Below are 26,126 nucleotides of genomic sequence, written 5' to 3' on the forward strand. Positions count from 1 at the left end.
TTTTATTTATACACTAAATTAATCAGAGTTGGTTCATTGAAAAAATCAGAATTGAAGATATCGCTATTTGATTGCTTCAAGATCTTTCGTCGAGTTTTTGGGCGCATTAAAATAATTTGATATCTTGCTTTTATATGTTTAATCTAAATTGATAAACTTTCAACTTTTAACGTAACACAGATTTGGTTTAAAACTTATCTATCTTTGACATAGCGATAAGAATCCATATACTGGATCTTAATTCCGTAATTTTGAAAGTCAAGGTTCAAAGATTCACATTTTCAATCCATCAGATGTTACTAAATTTATATGCAAACTTGTTAAAATCACGCTGACATGTAATTGCACCGTGTAAATATAAATTGCTTTTAATATATTTCATTTCCTGTCATTTACATCTGCTAACTGAACTCCTATAAAATGACTCCTCGTAATTTCAGTCCTTTAATTAATACAACAGCCGTGCTGCATCCACACATCTGTGAGCACATTTTGTTAAGGGGGTACATTTCTCTCTGCAATTATTGTTTCTTATTAAAAATATATTGATATAAAAAAAGTGATTTTCTTGTAGAAAATGAAGCTGTTCTGTGAATTTTCTCTGTATGTTGTTGTAACTGTTCTCGGAGCGGGTAAGTAAAAAAAAAATACTCCACCTCGTACGCAGGACGGGTAGTAAGTACTAGTAAATCAAGTGAAAAAAATCTCTTTTATATGCAGCACGTTTCGCCAGTAAGAAATCAATTTATATTGATTAAAGAAGAATCCATTCTAAAAAAAAAATGTATTCTTATTAAGTTCTGGCTAGTATGTAATACTATGTATACTTCAACTAAAGTTGCAGATGACTTCCATTACATGTGTATCTTGAAGTTTTAAACTTTGTATAGATGAAGTAAGAACTCTCCTTGTTTTTATGAGCAATATTATTTTGTTTTAGTACAATTCTCTGTCATCTTTTTATCCTCGGACTTTCAGTAAGGCGATGTATTCACGACGTAACGTAGTTAGCGTCTAAAATTTACACAGCTTTCATTCACTGTTGAAATATACATGGGATAGAAATTCGGGTGAATGTTAACGAGTGTAGCAAATATCCAAAAACAGCGTTTCGTACGGCAAAGAGGTGGGGCTTAATTAAGTCGTCTTATCGTTGTCAACAGCATTTAGAAGTTCCTCATGTTATTAGTTTTTTAACCAATGAGAACATATTCGCTATTTGACAGACAATAATTACGTAGCGCCGAGAATGCCACGCCTTACTGAAAGTCCAGGGATGACAGAGAACTGTACTAAAATGTAAACGTTCTCTTGTACCTCTGCAATTTGCCTATAAGATTTAATGTGATAATTGTCATTAAAACATTGCTGTGATGTCATTCCTTTGTTCTTGCAGTCTAAAATTTTACCTCTGGCGGTCCGATATTAGTGAGTAGTCTGATATTAATCGTAATATCAGACTGTCTCAGTACTGATATCTTGCAAAATTGGACTGTTACTGAACAAAGGAAATAAAAAGTGTGATTAATCAACAAACAGTAATTTAAATTTCTCACTTACAATGATGATTTTGAAATCATGATCTTACAGAATTGTAGAATTAAATAAAAATTAAATAAACTTTCAATTACACCGAATATACCGTAACAGGAAGAAGAAAATGCGGCAGACCAGATCATTTAGGAAAAAACCCCAAACAATCTAACATAGCTGGTAAATTTCTTATAACCGTATTACACTTCAAAAAAAAAATGTTTCAACCCCTTTCTCTGGTCTTATAAAAAGACTCGTAGGTGCATTGGGGGTCACCAGAGAAGTACAAAGATTTTCAAAACCCCAAAAATAAATTCAAAATAAAACACAAACTTTAGACACTACAAAGAACAACATTCAAACAGTTTGATTTCATTTTTCTCATAGAAAGAAAAAATGCCTTTGCAAAATCAAGATAGCTAGGCCTAATATATAATAATTAATACTTAGTTTGACAGATTCGCAACAAATTGTGAAAGAAATTTAAAGTATTTCATTATTTCAATGTTTCCATCAAAACCCCTGGATTATTGATTATGTTTGTTTTTCCGTAATGGAGCATCCAAAAGAAAAAGGTACATATAATCGCTAAACATCAAAAATGAACTAATAAATGTACCTCCAGCATCTGCATATAGTTTTCTGTGGTAATTCTTCATATCTGCATTTTCCATTCCATATTCATCATTCACTAGATTGTCTATACTATAATTTGTTGCTCTGCTTTAATATCCGTATATGTTTTAAGGAAGAAAATTTCGTCCCCACTCTTCTTATCAAATTATTTCACCTTTTACAGTGAAGCCGAATCCCTAAATACTGAGTACTTTTCATTTAAACCTGCATTCTTGAAAGAATTTGCTACAGTGGATATTAACACCTTTGTCTTTTGTTTTAATATCGGACTGTCTCAGGTAAATCAAAATGCAATGTTTTAAGTACGATATATGCCTCATGCAATTCTGTATTTAAAAAAATCAGACAGTTTTCGGCCCTAACGGGCCTCAAACTGTCTGATATTTTTTAATACAGAACTGTATGAGGCATATATCCAATACATAATTTGGACAATTATACTGTTTCTCTTTTCTTTACAAAGCAGGAATCAAAATTAAAGATTAGGTGTATAATTATTTTTAAAATGATCTTATGCCGCTGAATTCGGAGACTTTGGGGCATAGAGTTATGGGTCTGTCCATCTCTTTATGCCTATCTGCAAAAACTTTAACCTTGGAAATGCCTTACAAGGGGCATGCATCAGGTTTCACTAAAACCTATTTTTATACGCCCAGAGCGTATATTGTTTTTGTCCTGTATGTCTGTCTCTTTGTCTGCAAACTTAAACCTTCGCCATAACTTTTGAACCATGAAAGATAGAGACTTCATATTTGGTATTCCTACTCCACTTATAAAGCTCAAATGACATCAAGGTCAATGACCTTGTGACCTTGATTGTGACCTGTATGCTAAAAACAGCTTTTTTGGACCTTCACCATAACTTTTGAACCAAGAGAGGTGGGGACTTGATATTAAGTATGCATACTCCACTAATTAACTTATTTGAAATGTCACCAAGGCCACTGACCTTGTGACCTTGACTGTGACCTATATGCTAAAAATAGCCTTTTTCGAACTTTGTTTCCGCCAGGCGCATAGTGTTTCACAAACATATCTTGTTTAAAAGTTGTAACTGGTTAATTTCAGGTATGGGGTCGGCAGGAGAAGAAAAATATTTCGACTGCACCGTCTACTCTGATAGAAAGGATCTCCCGACTAAGAACGTGGCATGTACTCAGGAATTCGTGGGTGATAAGTTTTATTGTAAGTCGTGGGAATGCCCGACTCCTGAATGTCCCGAGGAGAAACAAGTTTCGTCATCAGAAGGTTCCTGTCCCGTCTGTCCAGGTAAATACTAATCACTTCCGCTCGGTTATCTGTATTTCTCGTTCTACTGAAATATCATCATTCATAGGCGTCGGAACCCCACTTTTATTCCAAATATATACTTAGCATAGACACTGAACATTGCTGCGTAGGTATAGCCCCCCTCCCCCCACTTTCCACAGACACGTTGCATTATAGGTTAAAAATGGGGAAAGTGGTGATGTTTGGAAAAAAATTTTGGTACTGAAGTTCGAACCCATCCCCCCCCCCACCCCCACGAAATAGGATTTTCGTGTTTGGGAAATGGACATTTTCCTTTTTTTTTTTTTGCTTGTCAGCGTTTTTTGAAGGTATAATTTTTTTTTTTTACACTTTGCCCCCCCCCCAACTTTCAATTTGCTTCCGACGCCATTGTCATTGAAGACTTCTACTTGTTTTTATATGCCTGACTGTTCAGTAGTTTAATATACTTTCAACTTGAGGAAAATTACCTTATTTTTTATATCCGATCTTAATATTTACCATTCAAAACTTTCTAAATGTTATTGGGCGGGGTGGGGGGGTGGGTGGGTGGGTGTAGGATCACTGATAAGATATCCATTTTCGGGGGAGGGGGTTGATGTGAAATGTCGTAACTTGATTGTTACGGGAAATAAAAAAGTACTATTCTATATTCCTTTTTTAGATACCTGCCTAAGTGGAGATAAAGTAATCAAAGTGGGAGAATATGACACGTGTTTTGACGGAGTCAACAGATGTGGATGTTTAACCACTGGAAGAGGGTTTACTACTCTCATGGCAACCAATAAGTTTGTTCTCTGTGGCGCACCACCTCCCTCAAATTGATTTTTAAATAAAAGATTGTATAAATTCTGTCTTTTAATATGATTTTTATAGGGGATTATTTTTTGTTACTTTAGATACATTTAAGAAATGAATTTAATTTTTGAAGATTCATGAGGTTATGAATTCTTATGATAATCCTGTATACCAAATCTCTGTATGTGCAACCTCTGCTAAGAAACTGAACGACTACTGTTACAGTAAAACTCGGTTATAACAAAGTCAGTAGGACCTAGGAAATTACTAGTACTTTGCTATATAGCTGGGGATGTAAGATAACTTTGTTATCTATGAATCTACAATATCTGTGTTCCTACTAAACAACTTTTACTGTTGAGGACCAACTTAAAGACAGACAGACCAACAGCAGCAGAGCAATATGCCCTCCTTTCTTCGAAGGGGGCATAAAAAAACAATTAAATATAATATATTAATAATTGTATTCTAGTTTATTGCTGCTTGTATCTGTATACGAATATGTGATTTAAAAACAATTATTAAATAAAAGAATATAAACAAAATGTAAAAGTTGTTTGAGAAAAAAATATTTCACTTCATTAATACACAACCTTTTCTATAAATGTACTATAATAATCAGGAGCATTACATCACTGGTTTTTTGTTTTAATACTGACAGAATTAAAATTGGTGTTTGAGCTTTTAACTTTAACAAAAAACTCACTCAGGAGCCTGGGTATATAACTAATTACCACCTGAATCCACTCAAAATATGATTTTTAAGTCAATGACTTTTATTTGATAATGAAAAGAACCACATGTCCAAGCTTTCAAAATATTTATATATACAGTAGGTTTTTTTTCTGGAAAGTTGAAATACTGTGGAAATGGCATTCATTGTCTTTTTAAATCAGAATGACAAAATAATGAAAATTGCATTATTTGTGTAAATTAAGGAAAAGGAGGATTCAAATAAAAATGATTGCAAATTCCTCCCATCTAAACCAAGAGAATGCTCTGAATATTTTATCCAAAATTTATGCTAGAAGAAATAAGCAAAAAAAATCATTGATATTAATGACATATAGTGTAGATATACTAAGAAAATTAAAATGCCTTACAGCAAAACTTATTCATATCAATAAAACCAAGAATTACAAAAACAATGGTGACAAAGAAATGAATAGACCGCATATTAATGTGTGTAGCATTACACTCTAATACACTCTTACATAATTTTTTTTACTTATGCCTACTTGATTTCTCGTCTAATTATTGAAATTCCTTAGATCTACCCTCAGTATACAACAAACACATACTCGTGACAGAGTTATGGACAAGGCTCTAATCTACTGGAAAGCTAATCAACATGCCCATAGTCTATAACAAAAATTCTATGCAATGCAGCATGACACAGGTATGTACCTAAAATAATGGAATGTCACAAAACATATTTACTCCAGCTAATTTATAAACATTGATATAGAACACAATATACGTGGACATTAAAGCATGGACTGTAAACATAACCGTCTGACTAGATATGCTTATCAAGTGCTGTTCTACGCACTAAAGTGAGTTAATTGTTATACATGACTGTTAAAAATTCTACTACATGTAGTATAACTCCAAAAATTTTGCTTTATTGAAAGCAAAATATTATGTACTTTTGTATCTTTACATGCAATTTAAAATCCTGGTAATAAAACATCTAAACAAACAGCTCTTTACACCATTATGCATTTAAAACATTTCTCTGAATCACCATGTAAACATATAAAATGACAGATTTGCATTTAATATACTTCGTACAAAGTTGGTTATCAAAATCTTTTGCTTTAAAATGCAACATGCACCAATAGTTACCGGTATTTTTATTTTAAAAAACTTTAAAAATTGGCTTTTATGACTCTAAGTCTCTTGTAAGTTAATGATGTAAAAATCTATGACAGTAATTGTTCCTTATATATACAGTGCAATAAAGCACCATCATTTAAAAAAAAAAGGTTTCTTTGTTTGTCAATATTTCATTGATGAAATAGCATACATACTAATTTGACTTGCAGTGAAGGTTTCAAAGAGTTTACAGATAAAGTAATAAGAAACACAACATAGCATTGCTAATACCTGCAGAATCATAATACTACATAGCATTGCTAATACCTGCAGAATCATAATACAACATAGCATTGCTAATACCTGCAGAATTTGTTATGGAAGGTTTTGAAAGGATGTTAGAAAGCAAGTAAAGCTACATATAAAAAAAATGGTTATAAACTAATACCTATAAATGCTTTTTACAGCCGCAAGACCAAGAAATGTTGCATTGATAAAACATTATACATGTACAAAGATTATGCTTATTATTATATACTTATAAACATATTTGAGGGTAAAACTACATTCAGTATTATTTCAGTATTATGGAAGGATCAGTAAAATTTTGTAGAATGCATTCAGAATTACAACCAAACCTTGTTATCTCAAATTCAATAGGACCACGAAAGAAAATCTCAAGATATCAAAACATTTGAGATATCAAGGGTAAAATACTAAAAGAATAAGTGGTTTGGACTTCCAAGTCACCTTGACATATCTATGGTATTTGAGATTTGGTTGTTCAAGATACCAAAGTTTTACATATATTTGTGTGGGTGTAAAATTGTTTGTATGTTCGTAAAAAAGAAGAGATGATATTCTTACTTGCATAGATTATAAACTAAACAGAACTAAATGTAAGACATGTTGGTATTTACTTCTTTTCATTATCTGTGTTAGATACTGATTAAAGACTTCAGATGTACTACAAATGTATTTATTATAACGAAGCAAGTTTATAAAGCTAAGAAAACAATTAGAAAAAAATCTCAGTAGTCAGTATATTGCACAGCATTATAGTCAGTTCACCCAAAAATGTGAAAATGTCACTGTAAGTTGTCTATATTTAAGATAATATACAACATCCAGATTTCTTGAATTCTTTTTCATGCTTATTAATGCCAAATACCTATTTAGCAAATATGAAGGTTCATTGACATTTGGAGGGAAATTTTGTCTCTTTCCTTCTCTGATGTGGGTGAATTTAAAATGGGGATAATTCAAAGAACACAGTATAAATTCTTCAACAGAACTACGACTTTAATAAAGGACTAAATCGTTTCCAATTGTGAAAATGGCAAAAATAATACATGCCAACAAAAAACTGCATAAAGTATATGGAAATATTTCTAGTTCTCTGATTGACATTATTTTTGCCTATGTCAAATAATTTTCTCTGTGGCATAAAGTTTATAGTGCTTAAGCACTTGATATAGTTATTATGTACATGGTTCAGATTTTTACTACATACTATACCTATTACATATATGGTTTAGATCATGCCCTTACAGAGCCGATTTTCAGATCGTGTTGCATATTTGTGAAATCTACAACTACTGCATATGAAGTTCATTCCTTGAACTTTTTTTTGGGGGGGGGGGGGGGGGGGCTTTTATTTCTGAATTTTTATTACTCCCTATAATCTCAACTCTTAAATCAAATTTAAGCTTTCTAAATGCTGGAAAAAAAGTTTCAAGCCTATTTAGAAACAACTTTCAATTTTTGAATAGCACTAGCAGGTGTAAGTCTCAGTACATATAAAGCTTTGAACAGATTTAACCCTCAATCCTATCATGGGTAGGTATAACAGTAACAATAATTTTCTCACCAGATAAATTTATACATGTAAAAAACATTTCAAATTTCAACAACATTTTCTTCTGTAACAAGGGGTACAATCTATAATGTAAAATTACAAAAAAAATCCTTACAATGAATGAAGAAAAGGCAAATAGCCTGTACATGTATATCCTTCAATCCATTCTACAATAAAAAAAAGATGTACATGTACATGTGTATGTTGCATCCTTTGATCTTTTGTTGCTGGAAATTAAGATTTTAATTAATCTTGGGAATGATCCTTTGTCATGGCACATTTCTTCTCTCAACATGATCAAACTGGAAGTTCGTGGAGCCACATTACTACCCAATATTTAGACATTAGTTTCCTTTGACTGCTGCCTGTGCACTGTTCTTGGTTTGGGTGGGGGTGGTCGTTGGGGTCTCTGTTTGGCTTGAGATACAGGAAGGTTTGTGGGCTTTGGTGGGGCAGAGGGTCTCTCCTCTGGACCAGAAGTCCTCCTCATAGGCTGAGGGGGGCGTTTTGGGGGTTCTTTTGTCTCTGTTGGAATTTTAACTCCCATGGTCTGGAGAATATTCGAGGCAGGCCCTGCTAAGCCTGGTTGAGCATTCATAGACTCTAACATGTTTTTAACAATGTTGATATCAATGTTGACAGGCTCAAAATCGTCATCTTCCTCAGCTATAGATTTCCTGGGTTTCTTCTTTGGCTCATTCTGTTGGTAAAAATAAGAATACTTTTAATTTTTGCTTAGCATGGTTCAAAATAAATTTTAATTATTTTGATAAAGTTATGGATCATAATTAGTGATACTCTAATTAAGAACTATACTTATAGTCATATAAGAATTTGAAACTCCCTTTGATATGTATAGTACAAGGAAACTGCAAAATACCTTGACATTACTTATTGCAAAAGAGCTCAAACCTGTGGTTTTGTAGATGAAGTAGGTTGACTGACTTGAGGGTCTTTCTCAAAACTTTTTCCTACACTGGTTTGACTGAGTTCTCGGTCCATCAGATCCATGTAGTCCTGTACTGTGGGACCCTCGGTGGACTTCACGCTCTGTTTCCTCTTCTCCGTTTGGACCACGGGTGGCTGATCATCTACATCTATGTCTGAGTCGTCCCAGCCATATTCCTCCATGTCATCAGAACTAGACGCTCCATCATTGTTATCTTCAAATTCTATTGGTAGAAAATATAGCTATATCAAATCACTGAATAACTTTTGCTTTATCACCTTCATATTACCGTAACTATTGGTATCACTGAACAATATAATTGTTAAAGTTTGCCATTTAAATATAATATACAGTTCTTCTAATAAGCAAAATATTACCTTTCCACAAAATATCTTAATACATACATGTATGAACAAGGCTTTTATCCCATCAATTTTCCAACTAGTAAGTCACAAAAATTCTTATTTTCATAAATAACAATATACCCCCAGTTTTGAGAACACCAACCATAAATATCACAGAAAATTAACTTCTGAAAAAATTATGAAATCTGTAGTAAAGAAGTCTTACCAAACATTTTAGTCATGGCTGAAATAAATCCTGTACTGTCAAACTGTATCCCTTCATCCTCACCTTCTCTACAATGGAGCACATGAAAATGATTTTTTATCCAAGCATAAAAATTACCCCCCCCCCCTTTCATATAACTGAATTAAATTCTGCCTACCCTGGAAACTCCACACCATCCACACTGGAAATCTTATCCACAAAGGTCTTCATACTACTGGCCACCTCCCCTAGATCAGGAGATGCATTCTTTCCATTTCCTGACCTCTTCATTAATAAAGCATCAAGTTCTTCTGGGGAAATGTCCAGCCAACTGTCATCTGTTTAAGGGGAGACAGGGAACATGTCACATGACTATAAAGACATATTACGTCATAATCGGTGATGATGTACATATTAAACGTTGTTAAAATCAACAGTTCTTGTGTAATTTTATTCAAAATTGTAAAATTGTTTTTTAAACATTTAATTTTAGAAATTATAATTAATAAAATTTTTAAAGATCTTGCCATCATGTAGATATTGTGAAGTTGCCCAATCCTAACACCTGTTTCTCTTTACCCTGCAGTCTGACGTCAGTGATGTCATAGACGTAGTGTTTGAATTCTCAGTGCAGCGAGATCAAGTACACACACCCGTCATGATCAGTTTTATTTCATAATAAACAGGTCACAGTCAATGTATCGTGATAAATTTCTGAGCAGATTTTTTTAAATGAATACTTTTTCGTGTTTAGTAGCAGACATTCTCTCTATTTAGATAATTTTGAATGTTTATGTTTTTGTGTGACGTCACAATTGATTTCTCGCACTCGGAAAATACAAACATGAAGCGTTTTTATCATGCTTACGTCTAATTCAACGATGTCTTATGCGATATTGAGAGTAAGCTTCACCCTGTGATATTTATGCAGTAAATAATTACTATGAAGGACTGACATTCAATCATAAATTTAGAAATATTTATTGACAGAATTTTTTCCAAATTAGGTTTTTGTCGTTGAAGCTGCCTTTAAAAATGCAGAAATTATCCCACCGAAATACTATATAAAATTAAAACAATTGCTTTCAGATAATTTAAACACAATGAATATTCTGAAATATTTGAGTATTTAGTGTTATCTATCATATTTATTGTTTGTGCGTAAAAATTCGCATTATGGACTCTGTTATGGGCCCGTAAACATGAAGTATCTAAACGCCATACAAACTCTAAACAGGGCAGTATTTGTGGGTCGATATCTTTTAAATAAGTCAAGAAATCCCATGACAGGACCGTTTTAAAATGTTAAGTACATATTACATTAGTAATATAAAAATTACGAAAAAAATTCATTGACAGGAATTTTTTCAGTGAAAGGTTCTGTTCCTCCTTAAACATGAAGAGTTTTTTTTTACTTGTTCAATTATTAAAGATACAGATTTTGTCTCTTTCTAGCATCTCTCTTTCCAGTCCTACATGTAGATTCAAGGACATATTTTTTATCTGTCCATCAGTATGTTATTTCATTTTTCTGCAAACTTGAACCTTGTCAATAACTTTTGAGTTGTTGGTGCTAGAGCTTTCATTTTTCTCATGTATATTTCTTGTGACAAGAGCTTTCTTTTGAACAAACAGTTATAATCTTGTGACCTTGAATTTTCAGCTTGATGCACTTTTGAGAAACTTTCATCATGGCTGTGAGCTGCCAAATGGGGCATCAGAGTTTCACAAACAAATCTTGTTAAATTTTTTTTTTCAATGAAATAATCATCAAATTATTTTTCCAATGAAATGAATACATTTGTAGAAAATTTCTAATTAAACCTACCATCAGGTGGAGGCAACCTGGCTTCATTTCTCCGCATGGCATCAATGTCAAATGTTACCTTGTCAAGCAAATCTAGCATTACATCACCAGCAGTCCACCTGCTAAAAGTGAAAAAATTTATAGATTGACTATTTTTCTTTCTCTACTTTGTGAGGAAAAATAATATGCATGTATACCGAGTGGACTTTAATTTTGTTCACAGTTTAACATGAAAGAATGTTAATATGTACATTGGAAACTCAAAGCACAAAACAATTTCTTATAAACAAACCTTTTTTAAGAGAGGAACATTTTTCACAATATCTCTTACTGGTAGGACGTTATTATAGATGTGAAAATTGGATGAATTTTTTTTTTTACTTTTATTCAGCCCCATCCACAAATAACAAAAGCTTTCAAAACGAAATTTTAATGGATTCTAATGGATATTTATTTCACTGGGCTCAATATTACACTATTTTACCATTACAAAGTGAACATCATAATAAAGAGACTCCAAATAGCATGCATTATAGATTATTTACCTTTGAGCACTAAATGACTGTTGCTGGTAGAACTCTCTAGCTTTGGAGAGAAGTTCATTGTACTTCTTGGAGCCCTCTATTTCCCCCTACAGTAACAGTGAACATGGTCAAACAAAACATTGACTAGCTAAACACTCAAATTATAACATCAGAAATCTTAAAATGTTCAGTATTAAACTCAATCAGTTCAACATAATTTTGATAACTGAATTCAAAGCAATACCCTGAAGAAGCCTTTGTCTTTTAAGGATTGGAGATATCTCTTCCATCGTACATCATTGGGTCTTACTTGATGACCATTCTGTGATCTCGCTTCGTTTTCATCACATTTGGAACACAAAATCTCAAAACCATGTGCCTTTAAATCAAGAAACATATATTTAAACATATAATAATTTTGAATGTTCCTGTGTGTTCTTAGTATATGAACCTATTCTTAAATGGTAAAGTGATATGCCTTCTACATGATACAATATGTATCGTATAGTTTTGCTTCATTTATTTTCAACATTATTTTATGTTTTGTTTCAATGTTGAAACTATAATGGACATAACTGATACACCTATGTATTACCAGTTTCATTCCCAGGTCGTGTGAGGTGAACTTTGGATTACTGGAGCTGGGGAGGTTGTAACCACACCGCTTGTCTGGCTGAAATTTCTGCTGCATAAGCTGGGCATACAGGCACCTTGTCATTTTCACCTAAAAAATTAAATAAGTTCTACATGAACAAGTTACGTTTAAAATTTGAATGTCCATGTACTTATTTTTTTTAGAATTCATCAACTTACCCTACTTGTCACACGAGTTCCTGGTCGAAAATACTGCATAGTTCTGCAAGCCTGTCAAAGTCAAAATAAATGAATTATTATAAATTAACAATATTGTTCTTTATTATAGTCTAAAAGAGTTTATCTGCAATTAATCAAAAGAACTTGCCTATGAAATAGACACATTGATTAATCCGAAAAAATTAACCTGAGGTAGAATATCTGGGATCTTACTACATGTACTAGTAAGTACCTGATGTATTTAACCTGGATTCTCTACTAATGCTCAGCTGTAAACCTATTTAGACTGGCTTAGAATATATGGACTCTACTTATACTAGCTTGCAGACCTATGTTGTCAAAGCCCGACCAAGAACACTTGGGCTCTCTGTAGATTTAAAGAGCCTAATAATGAAGAATACAAGAGCTATCTGCTGTAACTTATCTATAAGTCAATAAAGAAATGTGTAGAATACCTGGGTTCTTTGCTAGCAATTACCTGTAAATCTAAAGGGTCCCTGAGATAAAATGCCTGGACACCTGCTGCTACTAGATGTGGCTTCCTCTCCAGGGCAGCAGCCAAGTTAGCCGGGATATAACAGTGGGTGTGATGGATGTTTTCTTGTATCTTATCTGGATACCTTTAGTACAACAAAGAAATTGTAGTATAATATCAAATAAAATGTTTAAATAGCATTTGTGGTCATCTGGGTTTAAAACTAATCAGTTATTGACATCATTGAAAAAAGTTTCTCTGATGAATTTTCCATATGCGAAATATCTGCATATTTAAAGGTAAAATGACTTACTCATTAACCCTGGCTTTCAGGGCTTTCTGGACTTGTGGGCTTGCTCTAGTTCTGGAGGCTGACTGTCTCACACAGCTGACTGCTTCCTGTAGGGTAGGTGTAGACGCGGGGAATACTGTCACTTCAGCTGGTGTCTGGGGTCTTGGGATGATGTGTAGTTCATTATTGTACAAAAATACCTGAAGTATCATGTAATCATTTTAATACAATAATCAAATTAACATTGCTTGTTTTCCTAGAGTAGGAGGATTTCAGAAATAACTATTTTATCATATTTCATTTTTTGAATGAATACATAATCATGATAAATGTCTATCATAAATTAAGTGTAATGTTTATAAATTAAAAAAAAACATGACCAAATTACATGCAAGTATTATATTGGTAAAAATTTTATGTAAATTATTTTTACTTCCTAACACTTTTTTATTAAAACAAAATAATATGCGATCATACAAGTTAGTATGTTGTTTTTTGTTTGAACATTTACCCTGTTTTCTACTGTTTCAGGGTCTACCCACTTAGGTAAAGCATCAGCTGCCTCTATCAATAGAAACTCTCCATCAATGTCCTGAACTCTGAAAAATAAAAAATAAATCATTCAGACTAAAAAGTTTGAGTATACAAATAAAGATTTTTTTTATTATTAGATTAAGAAGTAATCTCAGAGTACAAATAATTTTTCCATCACATTTTAAGTTTACTGTCCTAATACATGCCTTAAAAACACGCATTCATGACTAATTTTAACTTACTGTATTACAAGTTCTGGAATCTGTCGAGACAGCTCAAATAACAGATATACAATAAGCCATTCATCTTCAATGTTGTCTCCAAAGGTGGTTTTACCAAAAAGATGAGGAGGGCAATCTTTTGTTCCTAAATATTTAAAGTAATTTATCCATAGTTTAAAAAAATCAGATAAATTAAGAAAATAAAATTAAATCAACTGTAGAACAAATAAGTATTTTAGATACTGTAGAAGTACTTTTTTCTGCTTGGTATTAATTTATGCTATGTACGCGGTCACAAATTTTCCGCGGAAATTTGTCCAAGCGTACTTAATACAAATGTAAGGCATATAGTGACAAACTACAAATGTAAGGCATATAGTGACAAACTGAAAATCCGCGTAATTTTCTACCCGCAGCTGATTAAACAGAAATTGAGATGCCGTGGAATTATAACCTCGTGGAAAAAAGTACGTCTACAGAACTCAAGCCCCTCTAGGACTTGAGTAAAAATGCTCAAAATTTATTTTTAGGCCTATAATATAATCTTATCATTGTCATTGATGTCTAAAATTTTAACAATATAAATGTGTACCTCTGATGCTCATGGAAAGATCAGTCAAGATTAAAAAAAAAAGAGAACGTACAGATTTTAATTTGTTTTGTTAATTAATTGCCAAAAGAAAGAAACGATAGATTTTGCACAGTAGTGACAGTAGCTCTATTGCCAGTATCGGTCAGTAGTCCTAACATTACCGTCAATAGGAGTCAGCTGAAATGGGTCAATGTGCCAAATGTAATCCACCACGTGGGGACTGACTACGGCCAAGCAGGTATCCAATGTGTTCAATAAAGTCTGGTGGTCATTGTGGCCGCTGATTGCCGGAAAAATTCGATATTCTACACAGTCCTCCGCTACTTTCTTTCTCTCGGCCATCGTCACTTTGTCGTGTTTTTACGGAAGTGTGAGTAAGAGTTCATGACCTTAAATACAGCCAATAATAAAACGCGTTACAAATCTGTACACTTTTGTCATGTGACTTATCATGGGAAAGTAAAAGTAGAGGAATTTTCTACCCCAAAACATGTTAAAGCCCAAAGCACTCACTCAAGTTCTAAGTCAGGCTAACACAGGCGGTGTCCAAAGTACTTTGTAAGTAGATACGATCTGAAACTTGAGCAGGCTAAGTAAAACATGAATCGCTCATTTCGGGAAGGGAAAAGGGCTTGGGGGGGGGGGGGGTAGTTATGTAGTTATTTTGAAGATTATATTTTTGTGTTTACAACAATATAATTAATTTCCCTTTAGTTATTAAAATAACATGGAATACTTTAATTTAAAAGACTTTAATCACAGGAATAATGACTAATAATGTAAGAACTGAGAAGTAGAGATTCGATTTTAGTTACAAGTAAATACATAATACATCTGACAGTAACTTCATATGAGTTTAAAAAGCAGCTGTATTTTACTTGTATCATAAATGAGACATATAAAAGGTGCCTTTTATATGGATATCTGCGGCTGTTACTGCAGCCATAGCCAGTAATGTGTGGATGTCATACCAGAAAAGTGGCACTGTCGCCTTCAGTGATGATAAACTCAAATTCATCATGCTAGAGTGTGAGGTTAGTGACCTAGACAAATTGATCATAAGACAGTGATTGATTTTATCAGGCTTACATACTTTCAAATAATCAAAACATTACATTTGGTACTTAATAAAAAATTACAGGACTTCTGAAATTAATTTTTAGGCATGTATAAAAATGTACTGTAGATCACTAAATTTTCAGACACCAGTCATTGACTCAGACAAAATTTTCACGAATTGTGTGTGTGATCAAAAAGTTCGCAAACTATCTCTATATCTACAAAACCACAATTCAGATTAGAATGAAATTCGGTACACACATAGCCATACACAAGGTCTATAAATAGCATATGCTGAATAAAGTTTCTCTCCTTGTTTGTGACATCACAATGTGAAAATGACGTCACTATTTAGGTCACTGTTCAACAAACGACTGTCGCCTACAGTATCATATAATAATTTGTACACAGTTTATTGATAAACTCAAATTCATCATTGCATTAATCGTTTTGTGAGGTTAGTGACCTAGTTAAAAAATTAATCAGTGAAACAGTGATTGTATTTTTAATTAAGCAGTTTGCTATCAAGACCTCCAATTAGCACTTTGAAAAATAGTTGAATAAAACATTACATTTGGTACTTAATAAAAAATTACAGGACTTCCACCTTGAAATTAATTTTTAGGCATGTATAAAAATGTTCTGTAGATGACCATTTCTGACAAATTTTTCTTGTCATAAAAATTAACACATGGAAAGAAATATAAAACTCGTAAAAATCTTTTTAACTTTTGTGACAGAAGTTAGGATTGATATCAAGTGATTCGCGCATGCGCAGAACGGTGGTTGATGTGCATTAAAATCGGGGAGGATTAACAAAATTTTAAAACCAAATTGTGGTTATTGCCCTATATAATCTTAAGGAATGCTATTATACGCGGGAATTAAATTTTCGCGAGCACACTGTCTCACGTAATTACGCGAAAATAAAGTTCTTGTGAATAAAAAGTGATTTACGGTATTCAAAATACTTGATTCATTAAATCTTAGGAACAAATTTTTTTATAATATAGCAGAAGGTAACTTATGAAACAGTTTTTATGTGTCAAACATCTTTTCAGGAGGGAAAAGTTGCCATTACTAAAGTAGCCAATCTTTTGTTATGCATTTGTTCTAAAGAAAATGTGGGATTTGGTATGCTAAAGGCTAAGGTAAGATAAAAGTCCTCCAGTATCAAGATCAATTAATATATTTTTTTTCATACAGAAGTATACTTTCAACAGCTTAACTCAGCAATGTAAAATAAATTCAAGATATATCTTGTGTCATCAAGGGCTAATCACGGAAAGCTTTCACTTGTACTAGATTTGTAATACAGTATAAACATTGATTTTTTTTTTGTAATTGACCTTTACCTTTTGATAACCTTTAGTCAAGATTTTGACACTTTTAGATCAGGGGCAATGACATGCTAGAGTTTGAGTTTATTTCAAACAAGGCTTCAGTATAAATATACATTGTATGTGTATTAGTAAATAAGTATTACAGTTCAATGTTAGTCTGTTCTTTGTTGTAGATGGAGGCATTAGCGAGTTATTTGGAGGAACCATTATCACAGGTTGCAGCTTCCTGACACAGATTGTAAATGCTATTTTATTCAAATCCTAACAGGCAGTCAGAACTGTTTTTATCAATGTTGGACCACATTTTATTGTGAGACAAATACTGCCAATAAATAAATATCTAGCCTCACTATACGAGAGACTGAAGTTATGTGGTAGATGTCAATAAAAATCTAATAATTTATCAAAAATAAAGGAAACTTTTTTTTGTTCTATACATTTTCAACGTTGGACTTACTAGATACATTTCACACAGTGTTTAAAATTGAGAAAAAAATGTTAGGTATGTTATGATAAATGTAATACATTTAATCTTATGAATAAACTATTGTACTTTACTTATTTGATTGATGTTGGAATGTCTTATTAGATAGGGGGTTTTATTTTCTAACAAAAAATTCAAATGCCTGTGTTGAAAGACATGTTTTTTCTTAGAACATGTAGAACAGAATAATAAATTTGACAATCTTATGGGGTTTCAGACAAGGTTTGTATTATATAAGCCCTAAACACTTAACAGATTTTTGTTGGACTACAAGAAAAAAAAAATTACATAGAATAGAATAGATTTTATTTACCAATCATGGTATGAAAGTTAGCATGATTTTTAAACACTCAAGAGGACAAGAATACATAAACATGCAGCAATACAAAGCATAGGAATGCTAGATATTAAGTCTAGGCAAAACAGAGGTGATGAATTACATGTATGTCCAAAGACAAAATGTCACCCAAAGAATTGTGGTCCCTCACTTTTGGTGTCTGTGGATTAGGTGTCATTTTTTTATGGCATAATGTGTCAAATTTGAAAGCCCTTTCATGTCATTCAGAAGTTATCACCATAGTTTTTTTTTTTACAAATAGGTCATTCATGAAGGTCAAGGGGTCAAAAATCATAGCATGCCCAGAAATATCTTGCCACAGGAAATGCACATGTCTAATATGAAAGCCATATCTCTTCTCAATCAAAAGTTATAAAGAAAAAATAACATTTTTGAAATTTAGGTCAAGCTTTAAGGACAGGGTCATAAGATTTAAAATCATAGTGTCTTTAGAAAGGTCTGGTCACAATCAATACACAGGTTTAATATGAAAGCCATATGTCTTCTCATTCAAAAGGCATGAGCAAGGTTAAAGGTTTTGAAAAGTAGGTCAAACTTCAAGATCAAGACCACGAGGTCAAAAATCATAAGTGTATTTAGAAAGGTCTTGTCACAGATAATATGCACGTGTAATATGAAAGTCCCATCTCTTCTCATTAAAAAGTTATGGCCAATTTTAAGTCTAATTTTTTAAAAAGTAGGTCAAACTTCAAGGTCAATGGGTCAAAAATCAAAGTGTATTTAAAAAGGTCAATGCGCAGGTCTAATATGAAAGTCCTATCTCTTCCCATCCAAACATCATGACCAAGGTTAAAGTTTTTGAAAAGTAGATCAAACTTCAAGGTCACGAGGTAAAAAAAATCATAGTATACTTAGAAAGGTCTTGTCACAGGTAATATACAATTTAATATGAAAGCCCTATCTCTTCTCATTCAAAAGTTATGGCAATTTCAATGTAATGTTTAATTTTTTTAAAAGTAGGTCAAAGTTCAAGGTCAAGGTCGAGTGGTCAAAAATCACAGTGTACATAGAAAGGTCTTGTCACAGGTAATGCATGTATACAAGTATAATATGAAAGCCTTATCTCTTCTCATTCAAAAGATATGACCAAGGTTAAAGTTTTTTGACGGACGCACAGAACTACAAACTGACAGACTTACAGACGAATGGCAATCAATGTCTACTTGCTTTTGCTCGAGTTTCTGGTTGAAAATATCTATGTAGTTTTTGGAGATCGGTTCTTCAAACAATCTTTTTGATTTCCCATGGGCACTTACTATGCTTCGCTATAAGCAGCCCTGTTTTTATAATCTTATGTAGCAGGATTTATTTTAATACTTATACATGAGATAAAAAAAAAACACTTGCTATAGTCTTCCACTCATGATCAACGACGTATTAAATCTGTAAACAATAGTTACTTCCATTTTATATGTCAACACAATTTATCCCAGTAAACCTGATGGATACCATAGAGCCTAATATATCTTCTTCCGATTCGGATATTTTACTAGAAAGACGTAAATAGCAACCACACAACAAAACTTTATAATAAACGTGATCACTTCAACTTTTCTCTCGCCCTGCCCCTCTTCCCTTACTTGTGTAGAAATATACACATATATCCTCCATATGTGGTTTTCGTTGACCAGTTGATTTGATACGGAAATTATGCTGTACTTGTAAACATTTTCTAAAATGAGGCAGGCTTTTGACAAACAAATTGACGAATCAAGGATGCCAATAGTCACGTTGAAATCGCCTATTTGAAATTTCTATGGTCGATACAATCAACTTGACAGCAAATACAATCTATTTTAAAAAGTACAATACTAATTGATGTTTTTCGTACAAATTGCTAGGCCATTAATTCCACACGGAATTTTCAATGGATTTTCACACTTGTCAGATCATGTCAAGGTGTCACAAAAGGTGACCAATATATTGCTTTTTCTCCCCTCATGTTAATTTTCTATTATAGATCATAAAAGCTGGATTAAATTTTCAATTTGTACTCAAGGCCCTTACTTTGAAGTCACTGCATGATTTTTGCCTAATTCCGGAGCCTAACGGATTCTCTAAATATATTGTGTCTTGATACCTGGTGGTGAAAATAGTGGCAATTAAAAGTTTTTTCCTCGTCTGTCTGTTACTTTGTCAGTCTGTCCGCATTTCTGAAATCATGCTTGACATGATTTTTGATGTATGAATGTATATTGTACGAAAGCCTATTAGGATCAATCTAGAGAGAAAAAAAAATTAAAAAGACGTTATAACGCCTTTTGAAAAGGCGTAATAACGCGAAAAAAGGCGTTATTACGCCTTTCCATTCCAAAAGGCGTTATAATGCCTTTTTAAAAGGCGTTATAACGCCTTTCTAAAAGGCGTTATTACGCCTTTCCATTCTAGAAGGCGTTATTACGCCTTTCCATTCTAGAAGGCGTTAAAAGCGTTATTATATGATTGAATAATTTCCATCTCTCTGATTGGCTGAGATCCAACTATGTTAGAAAAATATTACGTTGTATTGACCTGCACGCGACGTTCCAGGTCAATACAAGGATTTATTTCCTCTACATTGATCTAAAAATAGATTGGGAAATTCCAAATTGATACAAATTGTTTTAGAAAGCTACTTAAACGACTATGATTTTTATTTTCATGTGAACAAAACATAAGCGAATATATATTTAAGGTGAGGGTGGTAAAGGGGAACCCCCCCCCCCCCCCCCCTCCAACACTTTTACTGAACAATTTTTACTTTTTTCGACGGTCAGTTTTCCCTGATAATACTCCTTCCTTTCAAAATCTATCTAAAAAAGACTGACATTATATATTTATTTCATGGCAACTAAAATTGATTTTAAAAAAACATTTCAAATTGATCTGACTGGTAAGGTTTATTCACATTTTAATTCTGCTTCTCTCTTGTATTTGGCTAGGACTTAATAAAAATGCAAACAAGTAATGAGCTGTATCATTTTATCAGTGAATCATATAATAAAACAATTATTGCTGTTTTTTCGGTCAATACAATGATTTAGCCATCTTCGAAGTACAATATTCACCTCGCCCTTCGGGCTCGGTGAATATTGTACTCCTCAGATGGCTAAATCATTGTATTGACCTCAAAAACCAGCAATAATTGTATATTATTACGCCTTTCCAAAAGGCGTTATTACGCCTTTCTAAAAGGCGTTATTACGCCTTTCCAAAAGGCGTTATTACACCTTTTCAAAAGGCGTTATTACGTCTTTCTAAAAGGCGTTATTACGCCTTCCTAAAAGGCGTTATTACGCCTTTCTAAAAGGTGTTATTACGCCTTTCTAGCGTTATTACACCTTTTTAAAAGGTGATATTATGCCTTTCCAAAAAAGTTATTATGCTTTTTGAAAAACCATTATTTTGCATTTAACAGGCCCGTGCTTTTAATAGCCCCCCCCCCCAACACACACACACTCCACTGGCCATATTCGTGGGGGAAATACACGGTACAAATGTATTTAAATGCAATAATTTGTCACAGTTTTACACACTGCAACAAAATGTTCAGGAACCAAGAAACCAATAGTTAATTATAATATTTAAACTGTAGCAAGACTTTTCCTCAAAAGTGTGTACGTTTGGAGGGGGTTTACCCCATTCGCACTCGTATTACTGGCCTACATGAAAAGGAAAAGGCGTTATCTTATGTTAATAAATATAGAAAGATTTAATTAAAACCATCTTTATTTATGCAATTCTCTATATTCCTGCACATCTCACTGACAACTGTTTGCATTCGTATTAAAGGTACTTGGACACAGATTTGAAGTTAATATTTTCTCTATAATATTACGACTTATATATTTTAATAGCATTTCACACAAAAATTAATTAAAAATCTTATTTCATGTAAAAGATATTAAAATTTCAAATTTTTTGGCGGGTTTGATTGACACATCTTTGCACTTTCACAAATTAATTTTATTCTTAATCCTGAGGAAAAGTGGCAATCTCGTTTTGTATAAATGAAAAATATTAATACTATGATCCAGAAAATTCAGAGTAGACATGTTCGAAAGCAAAACAAACACACAATATATTGTCAGTCCGTGCAGTTGTGGTAAACAGACTGTGACTATCGAACGCACCCGGTGAATTGTAAACATAAACAATAACAGAACTTGTGCCCTGTTTACAAAAACTGTGTACATAACACGAGTATGCTCGATTTGCTAAATTCTGTACGCAACTCTTAGTTCGGAATGACGATACTTGTGAAGAAGTTTTGCTTTCTAACATTTCTCCTCTGAATAAAATTATTTTTCTGGATAAACTTTTTAACATTTCTCATTAATACACAACAAAAATGCCACTTTTCCTTAGGATTAAGAATAAGGTTAAAATTTGTGAAAGTGCAAAGATGTGTCAATCAAACCCGCCAAAAAATTTGAAGTTTTAATATCTTTTACATGAAATAAGATTTTTAATTAATTTTTGTGTGAAATGCTATTAAAATATATAAGTCGTAATATTATAGAGAAAATATTAACTTCAAATCTGTGTCCAAGTACCTTTAAGAGAAGGCAACACTCTACTTCTGAAGATCTAGAATATAGGCAGACTTATCTTGGAGCTTTGCTTGCCATGTACAGTGTATTAAAATTTATGTCATTTGAAGATATTTTTCTCTTTTTTGGAAAAAAGCAGGCAACTATTTACATGGGTATAAAGAGCAATTGAAATAAATGACCCTTGGTAGAGGTGTGCCTGGTATGAAAGAAGGACTTAGTTGGTTCAACATTGAAAATATATGACGCATTAAAATTTTTTTTCCTGGAAATCTAATTGCTATCTGTTTAAATTATTTTTTGAGAAATTAGTCCTATATCTATTTGTGAAATTCATGTCCCAAAGGTACGATTTCTGCATACACCCCCCCCCCCCCCTCGGTTGGGCTAAATATGTTTAGTTATGTATTGAAAGTAAAAGGCGTAATAACGCCTTTTGGAAAGGCGTAATAACGCTTTTTAGAAAGGCGTAATAACGCCTTTTAGAAAGGCGTTATAACGCCTTTTGGAAAGACGTAATAACGCCTTTTAAAAAGGCTTTATAACGCCTTTTAGAAAGGCGTAATAACGCCTTTTGGAAAGGCGTAATAACGCCTTCTAGAATGGAAATTTAAGGCGTAATAACGCCTTTTAAAAAGGCGTAATAACGCCTTTTGGAATGGAAAGGCGTAATAACGCCTTTTCAAAAGGCGTTATAATGCCTTTTTTCGCGTTATTACGCCTTTTCGAAAGGCGTTATAACGCCTTTAAATTTTTTTTTCTCTCTAGATTGATCCTAATAGGCTTTCGTAATATTGACGAGTTACAGATCAAGTTTGCTTTTTGTTCCGCTTCAGTTATACAACTTTTCGATTTTTAAGGATTTTATGAATTCCGCATTTTTCTTAAGTACTTGCAGATATTGGGCTAATTTTTGGCACGTGAATGAGTTTTACAAGTAGATCAATGTTGCATTCTGTTCTGCTTCATTTTTTTTACGGAATCTTGGCGTTTTCAATTTTCTTCGAGTTTAATATTGCCGGTTTTGGGGACTACATGTATTGCCAATGCAATACCTCCAGAATACATGTCATGAAAAATGTAATGTATTTTCTATATATATAACACTCTTTGCTTTTTTGGGACATGAACCCATGAGAACAATTTTCAAATCATGACCATAAAATGAGATATTCCTGACTTCTTGGTTTAGACTGAGGGGACGCGCTTAGTTGCAGCATTGGATATCTAGCAGGTAAACTGTCTGCATGTGTAATGACTCAAACTTTTACCTGCATTGTTAAATTCATACCACTGGGTCATGTCCTAGGATTAAACTTACCGTATACAGAGGTAACTTGTTTTGTTCTCTTGTTGGCCTCTGCATACTCTTTTTGTGCTTTTGCTTAAAATTTTTTCAGCTTAAATTGTCCTGCTTGAAATGACCACAGCCTTCTTATCCTTCCTCTCCTCTACTTTCCTGAATGTCTCCTGTCTGATCCACTCTATATTGTGAAACTTTTTTAATACCAAGAATTTCATGGCAGCTGGTAGTGATGGTCTCTTTTATCCCTTTCCAATGATTTTCAACTGCTGTTACTCACCTATTTCCTGTAGTGCTTGGTATTTGTTTTCCACCACAATCTTATACTCCTGAAAGATTTTGGTTTCTTGGAGAAGTCTGGTGTTATATCTGATTCTCTGAAAGTTTCCTTCTGTTTTCATTTTGTTGAGCTTCAGTTTGATGCTGTCTGTCAGTAGATGGTGATCCGAGACTACTTCCGCTTCTCGTTTGACCCTGGTATCCTGCAAAGATTTAAACTTTTATTGATACATATATGATCTATCTGGGTTTCAGTTATCTGATCTGGTGATACCCAGATGCTTTGAGGATTCTTTTGTGCTTGATAAAGTGCCCCCAATAACTAGTTTGTTGAATGCATAAAAGTTTGCTAATCTTTCAGCATTTTCGTTCATTTGGCCCAGTCCATATTGTCCCATGATCTCACTTCATCCAGTCTTACCCCGGTATCATTTCCAATTTTTCCATTAAGGTCTCCCATCATGATGGTTACATGTCTTTTTTCTACAGGTGTCTATTACAGATTGATTTGTGTTGCAGATTTCATCCTTTGCCTCTTCCTTTGTTGCATCATCCCTGCATCATTTGTTGGATGATGCCTTTTTGATCATTGGTTTATGTGCTTCCCAGCTTATTCATGCTTCCATTGTTGTTTTGGATAGCATGTGTCACTCCTTTATAATGCGATGCAATTTCTTCTTCATGTCCAGAATAGAGGAGTAATTCACCTGTAGTAAGTCTGCACTTTCTTGATTGAATCCATCTTGTCTTACTTATATGCAAGATTGTAGTTTCTCATCCCTGCTGCAAATTTGGGTGTTTTCCTTGCTTCATACATGGTTCTTACGTTCCAGTTTCCTATGTTGATGTTTATGGGTCCGAGAAGGCCTTGAAGTTTCGTTCTGTCTCTGGCTTTCACCGTCCTTCGTCTTCCTTTTGGAGAACTTCTCTTCCAGAATTTGAGAATTCTTGATTAAATCTTGTTTGTGTTTCTGTATCGATTGCCATTTTACATGGAGGGGTTACTAACCCTGCGCAAAATCATCGGGACCCGGGGGACCGGTAGTTTTCTGTTGGCGTCACATATTCCAGTTATTTAAAGGCGCTAGAGACTTGCCTTTTGCCACTGTCACTCATCTGCCGAAGCATTTCCAGGGTCGTCACCAAAACGGGGAGGTGTGACATGTGACTTGCTGGCAGAACGTATTTGAGACCGCAGGCATGAACTCGAACCTTTTATAGTGTAATTTATTGACATCAGTTACACCCCTCTAGAGCTTCACCAGCCTTTGAACCCCCAAAAAGAGTATGCAGAGGCCAAGAAGAGAACAAAACAAACTATTAAAGCTGACAAAAGAAGGTACTAGAAACGGAAGCAGAACAAGCTGCAAAAGCAGGGAGCATGAAAGACCTGTATGACATCACCAGGAAGCTAACTTGGGAGCGAAGTAAACAAGAAAAACCAGTGAAAGACAAGGCAGGTAAACAACTAGAAGGGGAGGAAGAACACAAAAGGAGATGGAAAGAGCATTTTGAAGAAATTTTTAATATGCCAGTTCCGTCTAACCCGCCAAATATTATACCAGCAGACGAAGAGAGGCATTGGACTGGAATCCACAAGGTCAAAGAAAATAAGGGCGACCATTACACATTTGGAAGAGAAGAAGATTGAAAGAGCTCGAACAAAAAAGAGCTCAAAACAGAGTAAGGTGAAAAGCGACTGTAGTAGCCCTTTGATCCACAAGGAACGAAGAGGACTAAGTAAGTAAAATTAATTACATTTCTGATTACTGAGTACATGTATATTCAATACTCATAAACATGTGAAAAGACAAATGCTTGTATGATGAAATTGGAGTAGCTAAGTCTTCTAGAAATATAGAATTTGCTTCCTTTGGAGAGGAGGTTAGTTGTTTATAAATGTGTGCCTAAAAATATTACACAGTGTTCCACTTTCTCATTTTTTAAATCATGATTTCCCGAAAAAAAAGCTGCATAAAATTGATAAAAACTGAAATTAATGCCCTGTTCACACGGAGAGTTTAATTCGAATTAAACGTAAGTTTACGGCGAATTAGCTTCGCTTAGCGTTCACACGGAAAATTTAATTGGAGTAGCTAA

General features: G+C 33.5%; 3 protein-coding genes across 4 annotated transcripts; 2 read left to right on the forward strand and 1 right to left on the reverse strand.

Moving 5' to 3' along the window:
- Positions 1 to 577: 577 nt before the first annotated feature.
- Positions 578 to 4,312, forward strand: LOC134255249 (uncharacterized). The gene is made up of 3 exons (XM_062737763.1): positions 578 to 632; positions 3,238 to 3,438; positions 4,103 to 4,312. Exons 1-3 carry the CDS (start codon positions 578 to 580, stop codon positions 4,261 to 4,263), a joined length of 417 nt encoding a protein of 138 aa, XP_062593747.1. The 3' UTR covers positions 4,264 to 4,312.
- A 378-nt stretch (positions 4,313 to 4,690) lies between these two features.
- On the reverse strand, positions 4,691 to 15,025 carry LOC134255237 (protein ecdysoneless homolog). 2 transcript variants are annotated; one of them, XM_062737749.1, is made up of 15 exons: positions 14,830 to 15,025; positions 14,098 to 14,221; positions 13,833 to 13,920; positions 13,343 to 13,521; positions 13,033 to 13,174; positions 12,555 to 12,605; positions 12,337 to 12,465; positions 11,986 to 12,120; positions 11,763 to 11,848; positions 11,239 to 11,336; positions 9,589 to 9,748; positions 9,432 to 9,499; positions 8,825 to 9,084; positions 6,418 to 8,612; positions 4,691 to 6,345 (listed from the first exon to the last, which is right to left on the reverse strand). In XM_062737749.1, exons 1-14 carry the CDS (start codon positions 15,008 to 15,010, stop codon positions 8,250 to 8,252), a joined length of 2,064 nt encoding a protein of 687 aa, XP_062593733.1. In that variant the 5' UTR covers positions 15,011 to 15,025; the 3' UTR covers positions 4,691 to 6,345; positions 6,418 to 8,249. The 2 variants fall into 2 exon arrangements, with proteins under 2 accessions (XP_062593733.1, XP_062593732.1); XM_062737748.1 differs by having other exon boundaries at positions 11,239 to 11,339.
- A 63-nt stretch (positions 15,026 to 15,088) lies between these two features.
- Positions 15,089 to 17,627, forward strand: LOC134255275 (ragulator complex protein LAMTOR2-like). Its single transcript, XM_062737788.1, has 6 exons — positions 15,089 to 15,226; positions 15,257 to 15,261; positions 15,431 to 15,447; positions 15,574 to 15,702; positions 16,789 to 16,878; positions 17,244 to 17,627. The coding sequence occupies exons 1-6, from the start codon at positions 15,159 to 15,161 to the stop codon at positions 17,298 to 17,300; spliced, it is 366 nt and encodes a 121-aa protein (XP_062593772.1). The 5' UTR covers positions 15,089 to 15,158; the 3' UTR covers positions 17,301 to 17,627.
- The last annotated feature ends 8,499 nt before the right edge of the window (positions 17,628 to 26,126 follow it).

This window comes from Saccostrea cucullata, unplaced genomic scaffold, assembly GCF_032062105.1.
Source record: "Saccostrea cucullata isolate Sc308-1 unplaced genomic scaffold, CSIRO_AGI_Scuc_v1 ctg127, whole genome shotgun sequence".
Classification (NCBI taxonomy): Eukaryota; Metazoa; Mollusca; class Bivalvia; order Ostreida; family Ostreidae; genus Saccostrea; species Saccostrea cuccullata.

Excerpts from the sequence above, each read along its gene's own strand:
- LOC134255275 (XM_062737788.1), top strand. The coding sequence starts at position 15,159 with ATGTTAAAGCCCAAAGCACTCACTCAAGTTCTAAGTCAGGCTAACACA. Across the intron at positions 15,703-16,788 it reads TCATCATGCTAGAGTGTGAG|GAGGGAAAAGTTGCCATTAC; the intron begins GTTAGTGACCTA and ends ACATCTTTTCAG. Across the intron at positions 16,879-17,243 it reads TTGGTATGCTAAAGGCTAAG|ATGGAGGCATTAGCGAGTTA; the intron begins GTAAGATAAAAG and ends TCTTTGTTGTAG.
- LOC134255237 (XM_062737748.1), bottom strand. The coding sequence starts at position 15,010 with ATGGCCGAGAGAAAGAAAGTAGCGGAGGACTGTGTAGAATATCGAATT. Across the intron at positions 14,222-14,829 it reads TCAGCTGACTCCTATTGACG|GAACAAAAGATTGCCCTCCT; the intron begins GTAATGTTAGGA and ends TTAAATATTTAG. Across the intron at positions 12,466-12,554 it reads GAACTCGTGTGACAAGTAGG|GTGAAAATGACAAGGTGCCT; the intron begins GTAAGTTGATGA and ends TTAATTTTTTAG.
- LOC134255249 (XM_062737763.1), top strand. The coding sequence starts at position 578 with ATGAAGCTGTTCTGTGAATTTTCTCTGTATGTTGTTGTAACTGTTCTC. Across the intron at positions 633-3,237 it reads TGTAACTGTTCTCGGAGCGG|GTATGGGGTCGGCAGGAGAA; the intron begins GTAAGTAAAAAA and ends GGTTAATTTCAG. Across the intron at positions 3,439-4,102 it reads TTCCTGTCCCGTCTGTCCAG|ATACCTGCCTAAGTGGAGAT; the intron begins GTAAATACTAAT and ends TTCCTTTTTTAG.